The following is a 21,099-nucleotide window of genomic DNA, read 5'->3' on the forward strand; positions in this document are numbered from 1 at the left end:
AAATAAACCTGTTGGACTATAACCTGGTGTCATCCGATTTCTGACCTTGTCCACCCCAGTCCAACACTAGCACCTCTACCTCAAGATTTTTGCTACTGAGAGAAGAAATCTCTTCATATCTTCTGAAGAATTTTCTGAAGAAGGGTCTAGGCCCGAAATGTCAGCTTTCCTGCTCCTCTGATGCTGCTTGGCCTGCTGTGTTCATCCAGCTCTACACCTTGTTATCTCAGATTCTCCAGCATCGGCAGTTCCTACTATCTCTCCCTCCAAAGGAAAGTGGGGTGGCCATTGAAATGCAGTTGGAGGGTCAATGTGCAGAAAACCAGTTATATGACCATAAGAATAGGAACAAGAGTAGGCTATTCATTACCTCGAGCCAGCTCCATATTCAATGGAATCATGGTTGATCGAAACTCTTCACATTCACTTTCCTGCCTTTCTCCATAACCCTTGAATGCCCTACTGATCTATCTCGATCTTAAATATTCACAAGGACTCTGTGCCCACAACCCTCTGTAGCAAGGAGTTCCAATAACACCCAACCTTCTGAGAAAGGAAACCTTCATCTCAGTCTTAAATTGACACCCGTTTATTCTGAGACTATACCCTCTGGTCCTAGACTTTCCCATGAGGTGAATCATCTTCTCAGCATTTACCCTGTCATATGCTCATACGAATGCTCGATGAAGCTCAGGGTCTTGTAGCAGACTGCCACTATGTCTTCCACAATACAGCTTCCCACTGGACCAGACAAACGTACTGCCAATAGCCAAGGAGTGGTTGTCACTGGCACTCAGCAATGTCAGACCACTCCTGCTGGTAATGGGCATCTGACATTAAAAACTGAATTTGCTAACAAAATAAATACTCTTTGTGGAGGGAGAAAATCCAAATTTAATGTTTGACATCAATGGCCTTTCCTCAGACATCCTTGGTTTTGGATCCTCCTGGTTCTTTGTTAGATCAGCTGCACTACTGCTATCACTTCCTTGACTGTTTTCATGAGGCCTGCTTGATGGATGAAAATATTCTCTATCTCCTGCTCATAGGTGGGTTTGCCTTGCTGCAGCACTTTAGATCATTCCAAGTAAGAGTGGGAGATCTAATGGCCACCATTCCCAAGTTTTTTTTTCATGCATGCCAAGGCTCCTTTAATTGGAAGTAATTTCTCTGAGAAGATGAGCTGTCACCCTATAGCTGAGCCTAATTTGCTGGGAAGGCGAGAAATTTTTGAATTTGTTAGCTCTAGCAAAAAAACAACTGGAAGATCCAATCCTCCAGCAATTGGGGTTGTAATTAGAAAATTGCTTTGTCTGTCATAAGACTTCTATCTTACTTCACCCTCTGGCACAATATGCTCTTCCCCTTAACTTAGTCACCTGAAAACCTGTGTGGGTATTTTTATTCTTCCCCAAAGATACTCAAACATGTTGAAATGTCAAGGCCCTAATAGATATTCCTGAGGACCATAACTTGTCACATCCTGCTACTCCAGAGAACCTTTATTTTATCCCTGTTGCCCCATTGAGTTTGGTTCCATAAACCAAAGAGACAACAGAACAGAAATCCACCTACCCACCATGCTAATAAGCTCTTCAAAACACAAGAAAGTCAAATTTCAAAAATGCATATTGACACCTCTTGGATTAGCTCATATTTTTCAAATGTTTAATCTTCTCATTACAGATTTCAGTACCTGATGTATTTATAATTATCCAGTTTCTGTCTCCCTCTTTTAAAATGATGGAGTGGCATATCTTCTTATTTCTTAATCACATTATTTCCTTAGTAATTATCATTTCAGCCGTTAGCAATTTGTTACATACTGTACTGTTTTGTTTAAAAAATGGTTTTGGTATCCATTAGAACTCCTTTTTGATATTTCAGGTTCAAGTTCCTGCCCACCTCCTGATGGAACTATTATCCATGGTACAGGAACAAAAGATAATTACTCAGAAAAAAAATCACATGAATCTATCTGGGATGGGGAATCAATTGTTTTTATTTTAAATACCTTGTTGATATAGATTAGCATAGTTAAAAATATCTCGAAGAATTTACAAAGTGTTCTTGGAAGAATTTTCTAACAGTGCCATCTAGTGTTCAGTTTCAGCTACCTGAAAACGTTTGTAATTGGTCATTAAAGTGTGTACACAAATAGTCCACATATTAAATATATAAATTGGAAATGCTAAAATTAATACTGTTGAAAGGCAGTGTAGTTAGTAAGATGTGAATTATTTAAATATTCTTCCCAAAATATAATATTTTAACTCAATTTCAATATTGTATCATCTTTATTCATTCCTGTTACCCAAATAATTTTCGCTGTTAACTCTCGTTTTTTTTTGTCTGTGGATTTTTTTTTAAAGATACCTGTAAAATGAAGTGAGTTTTGTGAAACTAGTTCACACATTGTTACCATTCTGCACTTTTAAACACTTCCTTCCTGGTTTCCACATGCTTATGAGGCCCAGAAGACTAGATTATCTGATTGTGTATCAAGGCAATATTAATTAATAATTGTTCAACTGTAATTGTAATTCTCCACTTGGTTTTCATAAAAATATTTTGGAGTTTTTCAGACATGTTGAACTTTATAATCTAACAACAATTGATTCTGTTAAAATACAGTCTCAGGAAATTCAATTACATATGTTTACAGCATTTTACATTTCTAAAATAATTTGCTTGTCGTTTTGGTTTTTTTCTTGTACAGGTCTCTTCACTTTACTTCTGGCTGCAATGTTTCCTAGCAACAGTGGAGACAGGTTTACATTATCCAAATTGTTAGCAGTAATTTTAAGGTATGTATCACTAAAATTTGAATAAATATCAAAACTTGCTAAATTGTTGGATTTCGGTTATAGATGCTGCCTTTTCCTCAATTAAAATGTTTGCCCTATTTGTTGTACATTACAGCTTTAATCTCATCCTTAAAGGAGTAATTCCTTCTAAGAGAAATTAATATATTTTTCTGTTTATTCTTTTAGCATTGGCGGCGTTACCCTTGTAAGTCTCTCAAGTAATGATACAGAAGGAAAAGGCACAATAGGTAAGATATTATGCTCCATTCTTGTAGAAAATTGCTTTGAAAGTAACCATTTTTATGGTATTATGTACTTACTGCGTGCCAACTTGTGCATTGTTCAAAATCCATTTTACTTGTGTATTCCCATTACAAAAGTCAGTAATGATTTTATTTACCAGTTCAGTACAGTAATTCCATTAATGTACAATAACAGACTTGTAAATGACAACAGTAATGAGTTAAATGCTTTCATTCAACTCAACTGATTGATATTCAGACTATAATGTTAATTATGTTTTTAATATTTAAGGAATGTGATTTAAGTGTTCTTCCTTCAAGATAGTGGCAAATATAAATGGATTATTTAGACCCATCTTTATTAACTCTTGAAATTTAACAGCATCAGTAGTGATTGTTTATTGTTATGAAGCAGATATTGGCCAAGGTATGTTCTGAAACTGTTAGCATTCAGCATTATTATTTGACTGAAACTGACCACGCTTCCAAAATCCACATTTTTGCGGAGTGAAAGAGAAATTCAAAAGTTGCTGTTGATGAATCTATGCTTCCATCCAGACTGCAATTAATCAGAAATCAATTGAATTGATGAGAACTAAAACTTTCACACTGTTCGTCTCACTGGAAGAACGCTGGAAAAAGATGAATCTGTTGAATGAATTGTAACAGGATTTCTAATAGAGAACTAATTCCAATATTACTGTTAAACACACTTTCTTACCCTGAGAAACTTATTATACATTAGACAAGCAGTTTCCTTATTTCTTTAAAAGATTTATCTTTGTTTTATCTTTGTTTTATCGTCTATCTTAATCTGATCATAATTAGTTGCCTTGATATCTGAAAATTTGTGCAAGCAAAGGTAACTGGTTTGCTGTGTTTCAATGTGATTGCCTACTCAGCTGCTTGCTGAAATCACGGCTGTGCACCAAGAGATCACTATGCCTTCATGCTAGATTTTACCTACTCCCAGGAAAAGGGAAAGCAACACTACAGAGACTGTTAGATATTTGTGGGCACCTTGATTCAAAGCTGACGGCAAGTACTGTTCCTTTACTGTTGACTACAAAATTCAAGTTAATATTGATTAGGCTGCTGAGACAAATGAGTTTAGATTGAAGAGTTTAAACAAATTGAAGATGTTTTATAATGCAAGTAGATTGCAAGATGCAAGAATCAGTTATTGTTTTAGAGTATGAACCCTACTTGGTAACAAAAAAAAGTTGTAGAGATTTACTGAAGAAAATGACAATTGTCATATAGATGTTTTGTTATCTTTTGGAGTTTTATTTTTCTTAGGTTCAGCATCTCTGTCCGTTATGTAAACTGGACTCTCTTCACTTAGAAATGGGATCAAAAAGCTATGATATAGATTAAAAGAGATAGTAGGAACTGCAGATGCTGGAGAATCTGAGATAACAAGGTGTAGAGCTGGATGAACACAGCAGGCCAAGCAGCATCAGAGGAGCAGGAAAGCTGACGTTTCGGGTCTAGACCCTTCTCCAGAAATGGGGGAGGGGAAGGGGTTTCTGAAATAAGTATGGAGAGATGGGGAGACGGATAGAAGATGGATAAAGGAGAAGATAGGTGGAGAGGAGACAGACAGGTCAAAGAGGCGGGGCTGGAGCCAGTAAAGGTGAGTGTAGTGTGGAGTAAGGGGGGGATAGGTCAGTCCAGGAAGGACTTTTACTATATTTTTGAAATACATCATGTTCTGCTATATGGCACTCAAATCCTCCAAAAATGGATTGCGCACACACTCTGACAATACTGGCATGCAGACTTCATGCAATGTAAATAAAACAATTTTAGCTCAATGAAATTAATAGTGAACAATAAAATGCAAATTACTGTTCTTCATCAAAAGAAGACTCACTTTCTTTCTCAACAATCTGACCGAACTCCTCCTCGCTTGACATAAAGCCTACAACGTTGAGCAGTTGATCCACCAGACTGAAATGCTGACTGTAGATTAATTATTTAACAATGCATGAAACCCCAGATAAAGACATGGTGAGAGATCCATCCCCACTGAACTTTCCATTGAAGAGTATCAACCCAATCTATGTTCCCATCACCATCTTGTAGGTCTCTGGCACAGGAATTGAAGGAGACCATTCAGCTGCTCAGAACTCTCCCTTGTTTCAGTGAAATCATAGCTGATCTCTATCTCAACTTCTTAGCTCCTTATATTTTGATACATTGGCTAGCAAAAATATTTCAGTCTCTGATTCAGAGTAATTAGTTGAGCTAGCTACCTCTGTTTCTTATATGAGAATGTTCCATAATCCTGTTTTCCTTTGTGCAAACAAGTATTTCATAAATTCTTTTCTGAATGGATTGGCTGTAATTTAAAGTTATGCACTCATGCCCTAGACACTTCAATGTAACAGAAAAAGGTTTCCTCCTTTTATACCCGGTCAATTCCTTTGAAAATGCTGAAAACATCAATCAAATCGTTCATTAATGTTCTATATTTGAGGGAATAACAAGTCTAGTTTACGTAATCTCTTTGCATAATTTAATCCTTGGAAGACTGTTAATATTTCAGTAAATCTGCATTACACTCCTTACAAGGCCAGAATCACCTTTTCTAAGGTGCAGTGCCTAGAATGGGTGTACTCCTACTTCTGCTGTAATCTAACCAGGATTTACGTAGCTATAATTATACTTCTTCCCTTTTGCACTTCGGTCCTCTAGTTATATGGTATAAGTCTTTTTTTTTGTATCTGTTAGGATTCATTAGATTTTACTAAAATCTACTGGGTTTTAGCTATCTGTATACATGGATGTCAACTGTTTGCGAGCTTGTCACTATTCATGAAGTACAAGGCTATGGGCCTAGTGGTGGAAAATAGGACTGGTGTGGGTTTAGAGTAGTTTCTTTGGTATAGACTTAATAAGCCGAATGGCCTCTTCTGGACTGTGATTCTATGATACAATGCTGCCCTTCGGTCCAAAATGAAAGAACTCGGATGTTCCTATTAATAAAATCCTTCTATCACAGCTTCAACCCCTCACTCAATCTATCAATGTCCCTTTGTAATTTTGCGCTTTCATTCACAATGCTGAGAAATCTAGAAAACAAATTCACAGCCTCAGAATAAGGGAGCAAACATTTAGGACTTAAGTGAACAATTTCTGTATCGTAGTACAGGACTTGGGTATTGTTGGGTTGAAAAACAAGTCCTGCTGTTGTCGTCTTTTCTCTTGCATTTCAAATGGACCATTAATTCAGATTTTGTGAGAAAAAGGTCCCCCCTTTTATGCATTATAAATTGGTGCCCCTTTTGAGATTTGGTGTTCTAACATTTGAGTGGATGAGTGCAATACAAAAAAAACTTCAACAATGCATGCCTGTTTTTTTCAGTAATATCAGGAGAAATTTCTTCACTTAAAGGATTGTTGAGCATACGGTGGAGCTTGATAAACATGTAGCTATTAAATGATGTGGGATAATGCGAGAAGGTGCAGTTTGAGATAACAGATCAGCCATGATCAGGCTGAATGACAAAACAGTCTAGAAAAACAAAATGGCCTACTCCTGCTCTAATTTCCTCTGCTGTTATGTACTTATACTACTTACAATGCCACAAATCTTTGTGTCACTGGCAGACTTGCCAAAATGGCCATCCGTTATGTTACCTAAGAAACTAATAACGGTGAATAGCTGAGGCCCTATTATCAGTGTCCCCTCTAATTTTTCTTTTCTTCTACGCAGCAGCAACTTCTGGAACTGGAAGTCACTGCTGTGATCCATGTCAGCAGGCCAGTCATCATATGCGGAATGGTGGAGCAATTGCACACACGGACAAAGCTGTGTAGCTTAGTGGAAACGTTGCGTGTTCCTGATCACTGAGGAACAACACTAATTATTTTCTTCCAATTCCAGTATATGTTTATTATCCTTACTCTCCATCTTCTATCGCCAAACCCAACATATTTATGTTTGAGTAGATTCGTAGCCTGGGTTGTGGATGCTGTGCTTGGTTGGCTTGCCGAGCTGGTTCACTAGTTCAGATGTTTCATTACCCTGCTGGGTAACTTCATCAGTGCAGGCTCCGATGAAGTGCTGTTGTGTTTTCCCGCCTGGTATTTAAACTCTGGGGTCCATTGGAATTGGTTACCGCATTTCTAGTTTTTCCTCGCAGTGGTGTATATATAGGGTCTAATTCTATGTGTTTATTGATGGCCTTCTTGGTGGAGAACCAAGCCTCTAGAACTTCGATTGGGATGACATCAGGATCCTAGGACCAGGCCAGATAGAGACAAGCAAGGGCATTTCTGGAACCATGAAGTTCCTGACTTAATTTCTAGCTTCCTGTAAGCCAACATTTTGGCTAAAGAATAAAAAGCTGGCCTGCTGCTAACGATTAAGGTAAATGGATCCAAGTAAGTGGATAAGTAAGTGGACAGCATGGTGGCTTACTGGTTAGCACTATTGCCTCAACCATAGATGCAGGTTCAGTGCCAGCTTCAGGTGACTGTCTGTAAGGAGTTTGCATGTTCTCCCCGTGTCTGCGTGGGTTTCCGCCAGGTGCTTCAGTTTCCTCCCACACTCTGAAGTTGTGAAAGCTAGATGGATTCGCCATGGGAAATGTGGGATAGGTTAGGGGGCTGGGTCTGAGTGGGAGCAACCGTGCAGACTCGATGGGCCAAATTGCCCCTCTCTGCACTGTAGTGATTCTATGATTCTGAATCATTGCCATCTAAAAACCCACATTAGAAGATAAATGGCAAGTGATGGTTAAGTATTGCATACTTTTTATCACACAGGCTACCCATGACGAAATAACACCTAGCATTCATTTAACCTTAGAGTTCTAGAATGGCTACCTGGATAAGGTAATGGATGTCCTCTGCTACTTTTACACCCCAGTATAATTGTCTCTGCCATCCGGCAACGTGACTGACTAAAAAAATCATAGATAGTTATATAGTAGCCCTAATTAAACATAGGCCTCACAATGTTCACATCACAGGACTTCCAGCAAAAGAGGACTTGAGCTAGCCCTCCAGTCTATGGGTTATTGCACCTCATTCCCATTAATTTATACTCTCTGATTGAACCAAGGCACTTTCCTCAAACCCCTCGAGTGCTTGTTATGGATTAGAGTGTCCTACAGTGTTGCAAGCTACTCAGTTAATTATGTGGGGCAATAACATATTATGCTGGCTACAGGACACCGCTCTCTATGCATCTAACCCACAATCCAAAGTGAACTAAGTCTGTTTGTTTGAAAATTCAGTTTAAAGCAATGAATTTCCAGTCTTTGGAAATATAGGAATTCCACATAATTGCAGTGAAATTACCATTGTACTCATCTATGACTTCTAACCATAACTTCAATATGGTTCAGGATTTCTGGTAAAACTTCTGTTACTGCCAGGAAAGTAACAGGACCTGGGAAAAGGAAGGAATATAGTATAGCAAGCATTGAGTGCCTTCTGCACTGAAACCTCAATTGACTGCCTTATTGGCTGCTGGAGAAAGAAAGGAAAGTTTCAACTTGGTGCACTGGCTAAGTCAAGTAATTTTAATAAGCTCTGAAAAAGAGTCACATTGGACTCAAAAGTTAATTATGTTTCTGTCTCCACAGATGCTGCAAAAACTGTTGAGTTTTTCCAGTACTTTCTCTCTTTAAATACAATAATTTGCCTGATTTAAAATTTAACCCCTAAACCACCATCATCTTCTATCATGGCAAGTTTGGACACTGGGCACTCATCGGTCTGTAGGCATTGAACATTGATAGACAAACAGTACGGAATGTGTTTTCCCACAACAAACATGTAATTGTAATATGGATTACCCACTTTGGAAATTGAACATCCCTGTGCTGTCACTTCTGAAGATAGAAAAGAGGACTAACCAATGCTCTCCACCTGATTTCCTACATTAACCCATTAATCTAGTACCTGAAATTATGATATACTAGAGTGTTTACATGATTGATGAAAAAATAACAAGACACTGCTCCTGAATAAGGCGAGGTCTTTGATTTAATTCTGGCTGACTACCTTTATACTTTCCGTCTTTAAGAATTGCAGGATGATTTCTTCAGACGTACTCGAGTTTGGAGTTGCAGAGCTCCACTCTTTTACAGTTTTCTTTTATGTGCTGGCTTGGTTTGCAAGTTAGTGTTGAGATGTTGCAAATTTTAAGAGGACGTCTCAGTGAAAAGCAGATGAACAAAAGAAATGGGTATATCAATCTATCCAGAAATACTTTAGTTTTGTTACTTGAAATGTTTTGACATAAATTCTGACTTCAGTGAAGGGAGAATGAGTAGAACAAAGTGCTATTGTCTGCTGCAGCAGTGTTTGCTGTAAGTTACAATCTTTGAATCATTTCTAAACATATACAAAGAACCTGGCTCTCATGATGATTGTGCATTACAATATAATTCTGAATCAAAGTTACTAGATCTGTTTGAAAATGCCTGTTTTTCACTCAGCAATGTGAAACTAAAGCAATATGAAGAACGTATCTGCAATATAAATTACAAACCTTCTTCAACATTACCCAAGATAGTGAGAGGAACACTTTTTTTTTATACTTCCTCAAAACCAAATTCTGACACTCACTCATCAGCTAAATTGAGCAGTTTGTGCAATACGTGCTGGCACTGTTAAAATGGCACAAGACTTTAGGGTCCTGGTCATTCCTAAACTCCGGTGAGGAGGATTGGAATGAAATTGTTTGAATTGAGAGAAAAACAACATAAATGGAGAGTAGATGTACGCAAGAGTATTTCTGCCAGGAAATTTGTGCCACCTTACAAGTGTGAAGCTATTACACAAGCAGCTATAGTTCTATTTGTGCTGCCTATTAATCAGAAATTTTCAGTATACACTTTGATCAGGTATTAAGGAAGGCACATGGAATTTTGGTACTTATTGTTAAAAGAATAGAGTATAAAAGTAGGAGTGTTGCTGCAATTGTACAAGGCATTCGTGAGACCACACTTGGAGTATTGCTTAGAGTTTTGGTCCCTTTCCTTGAGAACGGATTTAATTGCATTAGAGGCAGTTCAGAGGAGGTTCACTAGACTGATTCCAGAGGTGAGGGGTTTGTCTTATGAAGAGAGATTGAGCAATTTAAACCTATATTCTCTGGAGGTTTGGAAGAATGAGAGGAGATCTAATTGATGTTTATAAGATCCAGAGGGGATTGATGGACAAAATGTAGAGAGGATGTTTCCTCCTGTGAGGCAATCTAGAATGAGAGATCATAGTTTAGCATAAGGCGTAGCAGATTTAAAAGTTGTGGAAAAAGCACTTCTCTCAAAGGGATGTGAATCTATGGAATTCGCTACCCCAGAATACAGTGGATGCTGGGATATTGAGTAACATTAAGGAGGAGATAGACAGATTTTTAATTTAGCCATAGATTGAAGGGTATTGGAGAGTAGGCAGAAAACCTGCAGTTGAGGCTGAGGTGAGGTCAGCCATTCCCGTATTGAATGGCAGGTCAGGCTCAAGGAGCTGAAATTCCTACTCCTGCTCCCACTTCTAATCTTCTGATAATGAATACATTATTGGCCACCTGCTATGGCAGACATTTTCAAGGAGTTCAAGATATTTTCTGATCTGAGTGTCTGAATCTTTAAAATCGGAGAAGTGATGAAACAGAAGCACAAAGTAGGAAGTGGTTTCCAATACTGTTATTGAAGCTCGGTGTGTAAGGTATCTCATACTGCAATCTGTTATGTATTATAATGGTGAGGCTGAGAAGTTTTGGAAAGTATCACTGCCACCAGCCCTCCTTCATTTGGAGAAGGATGTTTATAGTCTCCAGAAGATAGGCTCAACCATGCTGGACAGTAAGCAGGCTTATCTCTTATTGCCTAACAAAAGCTAGTTAGATTACATCCGATACTTGATTGGCTCTTAAGACATCAGACTCCGCTTCAGAGTAGGTTCGCATTACTACAACTGAAAAATTCTCTCAATGTTTTTGGTAACACACACAACTGTATAGCACTTGCAGGAATAGTCCTTTATATTCCTGGTAAATGGAGGTCATTTCATGATGTCAGTTAACCCTTTTAGGAATTAACTATATAACATTCATGTTTATAAACACTTTGTCACTGCCAATCACAGAAACATAGAAAATAGGAGCAGGCACGAAGGGCCAGTTGGCCCTTCAAGCCTGCTCCACCATTCAGTATGAACGTGGCTGATCGTCCAACTCAGTACCTTGTTCCCACTTTCTCCCAATACCCTTTGATCCCTTAACTCTTAGAATTATATCTAACTCCTTTTTGCAAATTCCACAGACTCACCATGCTCTGGGTAAAGAAATTTCTCCTCGCCTCAGCCCTAAATGGCAAATCCTGTGTCCTTTTCCATGACTGATTTATGTTTCTTCTTTTCATTCCCCCTCTTTGCCCAACTAGCCCTCATTCTAAGATTTTCATGAACCCAAAGAAGCGTCTGATCTACCAACAATGCTACTCTTATATTTTTGCCTTGATATGCATTTCCCTTTAAGTACTTCCCCTTAGTTTGCCTTCGCTCATCTCTGCAGTATGATTGAAGTTCAGAGCTGTAGTTTGAGACTGCACCAATGCCCCATCAGTTTGCTTTTTATTATTGATTCATGGGATGAGGGCATCACTGGCTAGGCCAGCATGTATTGCCCATCCCTAATTGCCCAGAAGTCACTTAAGAGCCAGGTGAGGATGGAAGTTTCCTTCCCTAAAGGATATTGGTGAACCAGATGGGTTTTTTCCCAACAGTCGACATGGTCATCATTAGTCTCTTTACTCCAGATTTTAATTGAATTCAAATTCCACCATCTGCTGTGGCAGGATTCGAACGTAGGTCCCCAGAACATTACCTGAGTCTCTGGATTAAAAGTCCAACAATAATACCACTAGGCTATCACCTGCTATGGTGCACATTGAGAACAGACAGCATTGTAGAATACTGATCAAAATTTCAATAGAGTTTACTTTTGTTTTCTTAAAAACACCTTAGACATATTCAAGTAGTTATCAAGCTATGCAAATGATCACCTTGCCTAATGGTGCACAAATCATATCCAAAAAATTATAATCCAATCAAATATATATAAAACTGCAATTCATTTAATTAAACAGTTTGGATTTTGAAAACTGTAAAAATATTATGCATATATCAGTTGGAAATTTATCTCATTATCTAATCAGGTTTTATTTGAACACTGATAGAGAAGACATGCTATTGTCAGCACTGCACATGTGAAACCTACTTGGAAAGTTAAAATTGGTTGGTAAGGTTGGGGATCATTGCATGCAGCTAATTTATTTAATTTGTAGAAAATTTTGCTAAACAATGAGAAGTGTCTTTTCTGTAATTTTCTTTTCAGCAATTTTCTGATGACACGAGATTTCTGCTGTACCTTAACATTTTAAAGAATCCTAACATTGTTTATGGCTGCACTTTTATTCCTGAGATTAATTTGAAGGTATTTACATAGGTATTAGGATAGACTTAGCCTTAGTTAACTGGGCAGAAAGACTAAAACATAGGATAGTTGACGAGCAATGGAAGATATTTAAGGAGATATTCAATTCCTCCCAACTGAAATATATTCCACAGGGGAAGGAAGCTTGTTAAAGTGGGAAAAGTCATCGATGGCTAAGCAAAGAAGTTAAAGATGACGAGGGCAAAACTAAGGCAAACCATAATACATAGGTCAGTGGCAGGCTGGAGGATTGGGAAATATTTAAAGATTAACGATATGTTACTAAAAAAGAAACAAAAAGAGCAAGGCAAATTATGAAAGAAGATTAGCGCAAAATATACAGTCAGTTCTGCTATAATGTGATAGTTGCGTCTTGCGAGACTTTGCGCTTATAGAAATAGCGGGACCTATGGGAAAAGCGGGGTTAGGGGCAGACCACCACAAAATATTACTCAAAAGCCTAACACAAAGGATAAAACAGTTTGAATAAATGTTTAATTAATATCTAATAACGAAATAAACGTAAATTAACACCTTAGCTTGAAAAAATGATAAGATGACTTGATGGGGTTGGAGATTTTGAGGTTGCTCTGTTGTTAGTGCAGGGGCTGAGGGTCATCATCATTTTCATCGTCACCCTCAGGTGCAGTTGTGGTTGCAGGGTTAGAGCGAAAAATAGTTAATCCAGAAGTGGATGGCTGTGGTTCATTGTCTTCTGACAGTTTCTTTGGGGTTTGCTTAAAAAACACATATAGTTTTGCTGCTTTGTTGTTTTTCTTCTTTCATGAAGAAGTTGTTCAGCTTTCTGCATTGTAATCATTGTCCTCTAAGAGCTGCAACTGCTTCTCAATTTCCCTCAGAATAGAAGAGAAAACAGAAGCGGAAAGCTCTCGTGGTGCTGCATCATGGACTGCTTCCTCTTCATCTCCAACTTCCACTTCATCCTCAGCGACAAGTTGTTGTAGATCAGCTGTAGAGAGGTCTTCACAATGGGACTCCAGAAGTTCTTCAACATCCTCACTCTCCACTTCTTCAAATCCAACTTGCTTTGCAAGATCAACACAATGTTCTTTGATTCTTGGGAGCTCCTCTGATGGATCAAAGCCTTTAAAATCTTGAAAAATATCTGGGAGAAGATTGCAAGCAGTCCTTACTGACATCACCCCAGGCCTCCACAATAATGTCAATTGCATTCTTGATGTTAAAGCTCTTCCAAAATTGAAGAACACTGTCCTTATTCCCCTCAGTGGCGGCAATCATCCTCTTCAATGTGTGCCTTAAATAATAAGTTTTAAAAGCTGCTATTGCACCCTGGTCCATGGGTTTTTTTGGTTGTGTTTGGGGATAGAAATAGCACTGATATTTTCAGAAAACTCACCAGTGGTGGAAGAATGACTTGCCGCATTATCCAGGATGAGGAGGATCTTGAAATCCATTTTTTTTTCCTGCAATACTTTGTAAAAACATCTTCCAAAACATCAACTGTAAGGTCAGAAAAAGTTTGCCCCATCGTCCAACCTCTTTTGCTTGACTTAAAGTAGGCGCCTAGAGTAGACTTAAGGTAACCTTTCAAGGCTTGCGGGTTGGCAGTGATACACCACCACAGGCTTAAACTTTAAGTCTCCACTGGTATTGGCACCCAGCAGCACAGTCATACAATTCTTTGCTACCTTAAAGCCTGGAGCATGTGCTTCATTCATAGAAATGTAGGTTTTTGATGGCATTCACTTCCAGTGTAAACCTGCCTCATTCAAAGTGAAAATTTGATCTGAGTTGTCACCTCCTTCGTCAATTAATTTTGTTTTTACTTTGAGAGGAAATGACATTGCATACTCCTCATCTGCACTGATAGCTTTGACACATAACTTTACGTTATGAAAAGCATAGCAGTTCTTAAAATCAGCAAGTCAGCAAACCAGCCACTGCTAGCACTAAAGGCAGGCTCATCTGCAGGATTTTCAGCTTTTTTTTGTTAGATCTTCATAAGTTATGCATATTCAGGACAAAGCTCGCAAAACGATCATGTGATGTCGCTGTGTACTCCTCGTGTCCAATGTACCAATGTATATTTACAGATTCCGTGGAGCATTTGAAACAATGCAGGCCAACATTTATCTTTCGGCCAACGTAAAAAATTTAATCTCGTTTGTTGCCTTTGCCGTGAAATATTTCCATGTTTGTGCACGCAATAATAAGCTTCAAATGTAATTAAGTGATTGTGAAATACTTTGGGGAATCCTGAGAACAAGTTTGTGTTTTAGAAATAGTGTTCCCCTATTCATCAGTCACGTTAATGCCAATTTGCGTTTTAGCAGAACTGACTGTAAAAGGATAGAGAAAAACTTTTATTTGTGTGTGTGTATGTATATGTGTGTGGATATATATAATATATGTACACGTGTGTGTGTGTGTATGTATATATGAGAATGAGATTAGAGGGTTAATAGTGAGGAACATGAACATCAGAGAAACAAAATCAAAACTTTGTGTCCATTTTCATGGTGGAGGAGACTGAAATCATCCCAACAGTAACAAGTAATGCAGCGATTATAGTAAAGAAGGAACTTAACATAATCACCATCTCTAGGGAAGAAGCACTGAGCAAACTACTGAGAGTAAAAACAGTTAAGACCCCAGGCCTTCATGGCCTATACCCTCGGGTCTTAAAGTGGCAGCAGAGATAGTGAACGCATTGGGAAAGGTTCCAATAGATTGGAAAAATGCTAATGTAATGCCCTCATTCAAAAAGGGAGGGAGGCAGAAAGTAGGAAACTCTCAAGTCATTTAGTTTAATGTCTGTTTGAAATTATTGGAATCCATTATTGAGGAGATAGTAACAGGACATTTGGAAAGTCAAGACGCAAACCAGGAGAGTGAGCATGGTTTTATGAAGAGTAAATCATGGTTGACTAATTTGCTAGAGTTCTTTGAAGATGTAATGAACGAAGTGGTTAATAGGGGTCCTATAGATATAGTATATTTGGACATGCAGAAGATATTTGATAAAGTGCTGCACAAAAGGTTAATATGGAAGGTAAGAGCATTGAGTTAGGGAGGTATATTACCTTGGATAGAATATTGTCTTGCTAATAAAAAGTAGGTAGGTGCGATTAAATGGGTCATTTTATGATTGGCAAGCTGTAACTAGTTGGATAGCACAGGGTTCAGTCCTTGGGCCCCTGACTATTTACGTTCTGTGTTAATCATTTGAATTTAGGGATTTGAAGATGACAGTAAAATAGGTGGGGAGGTAAGTTGCGATGAAGAAGTAAGAACTTTACAAATGGATATGAATAGGTTAGGTGAACGAGCTAAAATTTGGCAGGAGGTATTATGGATAAGTGGGATGTTATCCCTTTTGGTCAGAAGTATGAAAAGGTGACTTATTATCTAAATGGAGAGAAATTACAAAATGCTTCTGTGCAGAGGGATCTGGGCACCTTTGTGCATGTGTTGCAGAAAACTCGTCTGCAGGTAATAATGTGGGTAAATAGAATTTTGACATTTATTGCTACAAAATGGAGTTTCAAAGTGGGAAAGTGTTGTTGCAACTGTACAAGGCATAGGTGAAACATGTCTGGAGTACTGCAGAGAAATTTTGGACATCTTACTTGAGGAAGGATATAATTGTATTGGAGGAAGTTCAGAGAAAGTTCAGTACATTAATTCCAGAGATGAAAGGTTTGTCTTATGAGTAGAGATTGAGGAGTTTAAAAGAATGAAAGGAGATCAAATTGAGGTATATAAGATGCTAAAGGGGATTGATAAAATACATGTAGAGTTGATGTTTCCCCTTAAGGAGTAACTTAGATTGAGAGGTCATTGTTTTAGGAGTAGCAGCTTTAGAACAGCTCAGGTGGAATTACTGCTGTCAAAGGATTATGAATCTGTGGAATTCAATACATCAGAGTGCCGTGGATGCCATGATACTGAATAAATTTAAGGAGATAGATTTTTAATTAGTAATGTGTTGAAGGATCATGGGGAACAAGCAGGAAAATGGAATTGAGGCCAAGATGAGATCAGCCGTGATAGTATGAGATGGTGGAGCAGGCTCAAGGGACTGAATTGCCTGCTCCTGCACCTAGTTCTTATGTTCTTATGAAGCATCAATCCAGAACGTGAGCACATCATCTAGTCTGTTTAGCGTATCACTGAATAACTAGTGTAACGCTGCTGTAGTGTTTTTGATCTGATATTATACGAAGGCCTCAACTATTTATTCATGTATATTTACAGATTCCGTGGTGCGTTTGAAACAATGCAGGCCAACATTTATCCTTCGGACGACACACAAAGTTTAATCTCATTTGTTGCTTTTGCAGTGAAATATTTCCATGTTTGTATAGGCAATAACAAGCTTCAAATGTAATTAATTGACTGTGAAATACTTTGGGGAATCCTGAGAACATGAAAAGAATTATATAAATGCCGGTTCTTTGGATTCACTTATTCAGCAGTTTAAGCCCTGTTACACACTCATTTCCTGCAAAAACTATTGAATCAGCAGTTTCAGCACGCACTGCTGACTTCATGACAGAAGATAGGATTTTGAAGCAGCTGAAGATGGATAGACCAAAGACATCCCCCTGAGCAAATCCTGCAGTCATGCCTTAGTGCTATAGACATAACTGTCCAATTGCAACCAAATCTGATGACGGTGCTTGGACACTGTTCATTAGGACAGTGCTTTTCTCCAATGAAAGGAAAACCATAGCTTTGCTAGGGCTGATTTGCAGTCATCAAATAGTGTCAAGGGCAATTATTCTCAGTCCTCAGTTCCCATTTAGCTCTTCTGCCCATGTGTGGATTAATGTTGAGGGAAGACCTGGAACTCAGTCCTTTTGAAAGAAACCAAACTGAGAGTCAATGAGGTGGTTATTTATTAGTTGATGTGTATTATTTGATGGCTGTATTGATTATTTATTCAGTTACTTTGCTGACAATTTGTGGGAGGCTGACTGGTTTTGGATGTTCTAGATCTGTCTTAGTTTTGCAGAAAGCATACATATGTACAATTTTCCAATGTTGGTGTCATAGTCACACTGGAAAGGCTTGGCTACATCAAGTATACAGATTTTCAGCACTGCGACTGGAATGTTGTCAGGACATACAGCTTTCACTGTATTCAGTGTACCCACTTTTGTCTGTTACACGGTGTGAACCAAATTGGCTGGCTTGTGGCACCAGTAATTTTGGAGCCCACCGGATGAGTTTGAGTAATTTCATTCATTTGACACTTTTAGCTAAAGATGCTTGAAAATTCCTTCTACCTTACACTGATGCTGAAAAATGCTGTGTTTGAGGTTACGAGTATTCATGGAGCCTTCTGTCCTTTTATTTTGTGTGATTTGTCCACCATTTCTAAATAGAAGATGATGGGGCTATACCGCCTTACCTTGATTTGTTGGTTATGAAACCATTTAATTCTATCTGTAATAATTTGCTTTTTCGTGTTAGCTTGCAGGTGTTGTAGCCTCAGCAGGCTGCTACCTCATTTTACTGTATGCATGATACAATGTAACGTTGTTTAAAGTCACCAAAAAATGTCATTTCAATTTAATCTTTTTTAGGATTAGTGTCTCTGACTTAAGGTTTTATTTCCCATTTTGGCATTGGATTCAATATGTCCTTTGTATCATTGCAAGAATGGCAACGTGATGCCCTATGCTGCTTTGGCAAATTTATATATGCATATTGTAGTTCAAGAACAAAATTTTGTTTTTTTTTTAGAAGAGTCCTCGATAAACAAGAAAACTGCCACTGACTCTCATTTTCTTTGAAGTCAATTTTGATTGCAGTTTGCTTCTTATACTGCACACATGTAAAGGGAAAATGATTTTTTTTTCTCCTCTGGGATTGTTTGGGTCAAAATTACAGCATAATACTTATTTGAGACAGATGATAAAGCCAATGAGAGAGCAGACAGACATAGGAGCCATTGTAAGGCCAATGAGAGGGCAAGTAAGGCAGAAGAGTCATTGTAAGCTATTGAGAGAGCAGTCAGCAGGAGGAGCCATTTTAAGGCTAGTGAGGGAGCAGCTTGGCAGTGGAGCCATTTTAAAGCCAATAAGGTTGAATATCTCCACCATACCTTTTCCTAGAAGCAATAAATGGCGAGAACGTACCATCAGGTAAGGAATTTTGACATGACTACAACATTCTCAAGAGCTTCGATAATATTGCTGGTGCCTGAGATGAAGTCAGCCATTGTGTCTGAATAGTGGATGGCCTAAGTGTGTCTTGGGCCAAGGAGAATTTAATCAGACTGCCTCTGAGGTTCCACATGAAATCATGACCTAGGAGAGGGAGGCTGTCATTAACGAAACAGATGAGGCAAACATAGGTGGAAGTGTTTGTATCCCATGGAGAGGAATTGCCCAATGTGGACTTAATGCTGATCCAGAGTTAATGAGCTGAAGAGGAAGACTGCATTGAAACACCAACCACTCCAGTTTTGTCAAAGAAAAACTGACAAGGGCTTTCCAACTCACAGAAGCGGTGATAGAAGTCTTTGCAGAGGATGACCGAACAGACAGTGTAGTGCCAGAGTGAACAGAGGGATCAATGATGCTATTAACATAAGAAGACCTTATGCAAAAAGGAAAGGAGAACTGCCTAGTAGTCCCTGGGATCAATTTTTCAAGGCTATTAGTGATCCTGACTCTTTATCCCATTAATTCCACCCAGACCTTGCAGTTGCACGCAACCTTCAAATCAAAATCAGCACTGTCTTTAAAATACAGTGGTAAGAAAGGCCTTCCCCCAAGGCAAATGCCCAGCATTGAGGTTCAAAGTCATTGAAGACCAAACTCCACTGAAATGCTTTTGACATATTCTTGAACATTCCAAAGATGTCAAACAGCAATTCGTGGTGATCAATCAAAATGTTAGAAGGTTAATTTGAGAACTTTAACAATGTGAGAGACACTGACTTTCTAAGCAACTTCTGCTCATATATGACAGAGTCTGAAGACTGTGCTTTGGACGTATCAGCTGGTGCAAAAGCAAGTCATCCCAAAGCTCGAAGGGCTGCTTGAGAGAGGCTGGTTGTTTGTCTAATTTGAACTTCTTCTGTATTTCTGTTTTAATCAATGATTTGTTTTGCAAGTTATTTCAACTAGGAGTGCATACACAATGCTGCAGATCTACGGTACAGTATTTCAGCTTGTATATTACTTTTTTACCAGGCAGGAAATGTCCACAGGAACCTAACTCTGTCTTTAATGTTGACTCCTAGGGATTACAGTGATTTTTTTTTTCAGGAGCTGAGACTCCACTGAGTGGAAACTTATTGTATTGGTCCTAGCACACCCTTTAACACTCCCAATTAGACCAGAACTCAATGATGATATCAGGGATATGTTAGATTTGGGTGGTTACAGTTTCGCTATTGATGACTCAAGGCCTGACACGGATGCTCAGATTGATGTCTGAATCTCAGCTTCAGAATTCTTGATAAGTGTAATATTAAAAATGATTCTCACCATTTACACAAGATCCTTTTTTTATATGCTAATTGGACAGAATTGAAAGATAAACATTTCAGAATGAAATGTGGCTGTATTGATGAAAGAAGGAATACACACAGTATTGGAAACTGTTTTAAGCAAAAGACAATGTCAGTCTGGTTACAAATCTAAAACCTGAATGGGATTTTTACATTAGTGGGCTATTCAAAATTTTTGAATAAATTGTGGAATTCAATAAGAATAATGAAATTGTTTTTTTAGGGAATTTTACTTAGCTTGTGTATTGATTCTGATAGGATAGAATGAATGAAAAACAAATAACTGAATCCTTAAACTTCTATGGTACCTCTTCCACAAGCAATTTGTCCAGGTACTGTGTGTAAAAAGTGGCAACCTCAGGACCAAACCCAGGCCAAATTTCAGATCTTGAAAGTTTTCAGTGCAGTTGAGTCAAATCAAGAGTTGCTCAGATCACTTGAAAAAAGAGAAGCATTTATCTAACACTGATCAATTTGAGCACGGCACATCAAAAATAAGACCACTGAATTTCAGGTAGCCAAATTTGAGATATTGTACCTGTATGTGGATGTAAAACTATGTCAAGCAGTACATTAGCTGGACTATTTTGATGTCCATCATTGGACCTTGCTGATTCACAATATTATCTGGGATCACGCTCTTCTGATAGGGCTGTTTCAGATTTGTCCTAGAAAGCAAATGTAACCCCAGGCTTCATTTCTCCTTAAACCTCTGTCTCTCTCAACTCCTCTAATAAAATCATAAGGAGTTGAGGGACCTCTTCCTCACTAAGATTATCTGTTCAGCAGTCTGTATCATTCGTCCTTGCTGACCAACCTGAATTATTCCCTGGACTCCATCCTGCCCTACACTTAAAATGCTCATCTATTTCGCCTCAAGCAGTCTTTCTCTTCCTCTTTACTAAATCCAATTTCCATTAATTTGCTAACCATGAGAATTATCTTCGTGAGCCCCGTGCTGGCTGGCATTTTAAGTGGTTCCCTCTCCTCAGATACTGTTCTCCTCCTGTCAAAATTGTCTTTTTGAAACTGCCATATTTCAGCTGTGGTGCATTTCATGGCTGCCATCATTCTATTGGAGAA

General features: G+C 38.4%; 1 protein-coding gene across 1 annotated transcript in view; it reads left to right on the forward strand.

The window, feature by feature from the left end:
• The window catches only part of LOC109918754 (solute carrier family 35 member F5), a gene marked incomplete at its 5' end in the record, with an annotated part of 70,512 nt that overhangs the window by 3,554 nt on the left and 45,859 nt on the right, over positions 1-21,099 (forward strand). The window contains 2 exons of the mRNA XM_048599235.1: positions 2,720-2,807; positions 2,994-3,055. Coding sequence (XP_048455192.1) covers positions 2,720-2,807; positions 2,994-3,055 — 150 coding nt within the window. The remainder of the gene's footprint in view (positions 1-2,719; positions 2,808-2,993; positions 3,056-21,099) is intronic.

This window comes from Rhincodon typus, chromosome 7 (assembly GCF_021869965.1).
Source record: "Rhincodon typus isolate 14 chromosome 7, sRhiTyp1.1, whole genome shotgun sequence".
In the NCBI taxonomy this organism is placed as follows: domain Eukaryota; kingdom Metazoa; phylum Chordata; class Chondrichthyes; order Orectolobiformes; family Rhincodontidae; genus Rhincodon; species Rhincodon typus.